Source organism: Cyprinodon variegatus, unplaced genomic scaffold (genome assembly GCF_000732505.1).
Source record: "Cyprinodon variegatus isolate N-32 unplaced genomic scaffold, C_variegatus-1.0 Scaffold58, whole genome shotgun sequence".
NCBI classification, from domain to species: Eukaryota; Metazoa; Chordata; class Actinopteri; order Cyprinodontiformes; family Cyprinodontidae; genus Cyprinodon; species Cyprinodon variegatus.
Window position 1 is genome coordinate 323,334 of NW_015150511.1, and position 2,514 is coordinate 325,847.

Sequence of the window (2,514 nt, forward strand, 5' to 3'; positions counted from 1 at the left end):
CTGTCGCGCTTCTCGTTGCGTCACACCTCAACCCGCCTCAAAGCCGACGCTGATTGGACGTTGGTTTGGTGAACGGCTCCAAATTTTCTTCAACGGAGAGTCTCCAGACTGATTAGCGAGTGAAATCTTGAAAGCTTGCGAGATCAGGATGGTCTCACGAGGCTACTTTTCCCCCACTGCCTCTCCTGATTGTTGGTGTTCTTGTTCTGCTTCTCAAACCAAGTCAGCTAAACTTCCTTTTAATTTTTTAACGGATGTTTATGACAATAAAATAAATAATCTTGCTATAGTATTTTGATTTCAGAAAAACTGTGAATGGACGTTCTCCTATTTTGCCAATTGGATTCTAGTTTTTAGTGTCCATGATACCTAAGGGATCAGGTAACCCCAGAATCAGAGTAACATCTGCTCGTGAAGATTCTCAGTCATCCAGGTCATAGTCATTCCAAAAAAGTAAAAAAAAAAAAAACACCAAACCATTGGACTTTGTTTTCCAAGTTTAAAGTTTCCAAGTTTAGTTCTGATATTTTGAATTGAAAAAGCTGGATGGGAAGCAAATTGTCTTCAAACTTGGGAAACAAAATCCAGTGCATTGTTTATTTATTTATTTTTTTTTAACTTTTTCTGATAGAGTAACATTTCTATTTGGATGTAACCTGGCTGAGGGATGAAACTTGTGCATTGATCTAAGGCCGGTGATTTGGATCAAATTAGAAGGATAAAATTAAGTATTTGGTTTAAAATTATTGCAGCTACAACGTTTTGCTTGTGAATTATTCTTATTTGTTCTCATCATAGCTCCTGAAATCAGCGCAGCAGTCCTACATTTTCACATCCACTGAACCTAAACACTTGGTCAGGAAACAAAGCTCCCTTTCCAATATGGCGGAGGTATGGACGCGTCGCAGCATTGTCTACCTACGTCATCCGCGTATGGATACGTCATTTCGGCGACACGTGCGTTGGTGTTAGCGGTTATCTGAGCAGCGCGGTGGTTTGTATTTCTAACTAGATCTATCAGGTCGGAAACCCAGAAAACGATGGCTTCTGTCGGGACACAGGGCAGGAAGAGGCTCCTGAAGGAGGAGGACATGACCAAGGTGGAGTTTGAGACCAGCGAGGAGGTGGACGTCACCCCCACGTTCGACACAATGGGGCTCCGGGAGGACCTGCTCCGCGGGATCTACGCCTACGGTAGGTCCAGGCTTCCCTGCGGCCTCCTAGTGAGTTAGCTCTGGATGCTAATGCTAGCCCTCTTCCCTTATTGATTTGGTTGATATTCGGTTAATCAAAGCTCTGACTTCCACTCTAGATAACTAACTAAAGTCTTATTTACTGTAGATGTTCTTCAGGGAGTAGAGCTGGCGGATAAATGATTAAACTCTGGTTGCTTTTGAGGAGGAGGCCGGATGTTGTCAGAGTAACCCGCTCCTGTTCGGCCTCTAACAGCCGTTTACACAGGTTCGGNTATATATGCAGATTGAATGTGGCAGGGCAGGTTGTTCCAGAGCCTTGGTGCCTATCCTCCCTAAAACACACTTCTTCTCCCTGGCTTTTAATCAAGTCTAAGTGGACATCTGGCAAAAAAAAAATATATATATATATATTTCAATTTTAACTTATTTTATTCTATTTTTCTATTGTATTGCATTGTGTTTATGTATCTTAGCTTTTTAGTTATTACCTTATTTCCTGTAGTATCTGTACAGCACTTTGGTCAACCCTGATTGTTCTAAATGTATGTAAATAATCTAAATAATTCAAGTTTGAGTTGAGACTAATAAATAAATAAATATATATATATGGATGTATATAGATGGATAGATATAGATATATCTAGATATCTAGATATATTAAATGGTCTGCACTAAATGCTTATAAAACTGCATTGTGAGAGCCACAAAACATCAGCAAACTCATCTGCATCCTTCATGACATAAAACTTTATGCTGAATTCAGCATCCATCTGTTATCTGCTATTAAATTTGTTTTTTTTTTACTCTCAGCAAAATGTACTCTTTATATTAGCTGATATAGACAATATTAAGTAAATGATCATTAACTCCACCTAAACAATCAAGAAAAGGACAGTAATATAATATTAAGTATCATATCGGTCTCTGTAGATGGTCAGGCTAAGAAGGACGGATGCTTGTTTTTTCTGGGTCTGTTGTGTTTCTGTTCTGGTGAAAAATGGAGCCAGCCAACTGGGAGTCCGTAGAAAAGCCGTGTTCGGCCCCCAGATTTTGGTTTTTAACTCTTCATCACCAATTAGCATAAAAAAAACTTGACATGCTTGTGTACTCTTTCACATGTCTTATCCCTAGTCCCTTTAAACAATATTTTAAGGGGTGAGGGGCAGCAATGAAATGAGTATAAAGGACTAAGCAGCTACAATGTCTGTTCCATTTTTATTGGGGGGGGGGCTAAAACAAAATGTATTTAGTAAAGATGTCCCGAAGAAACAGGAACGTTGACAGTTTAATTATTATTGTTATTATTAATAATAATTAC

At 39.2% G+C, this 2,514-nt stretch overlaps 1 protein-coding gene across 1 annotated transcript in view; it reads left to right on the forward strand.

The window, feature by feature from the left end:
• The first annotated feature begins 946 nt into the window (after positions 1-946).
• eif4a3 (eukaryotic translation initiation factor 4A3) overlaps positions 947-2,514 on the forward strand; it is a 10,992-nt gene continuing 9,424 nt past the window's right edge. The window contains exon 1 of the mRNA XM_015371448.1: positions 947-1,194. Within this exon, the coding sequence (XP_015226934.1) occupies positions 1,041-1,194 (154 nt within the window). The 5' untranslated portion in view covers positions 947-1,040. The remainder of the gene's footprint in view (positions 1,195-2,514) is intronic.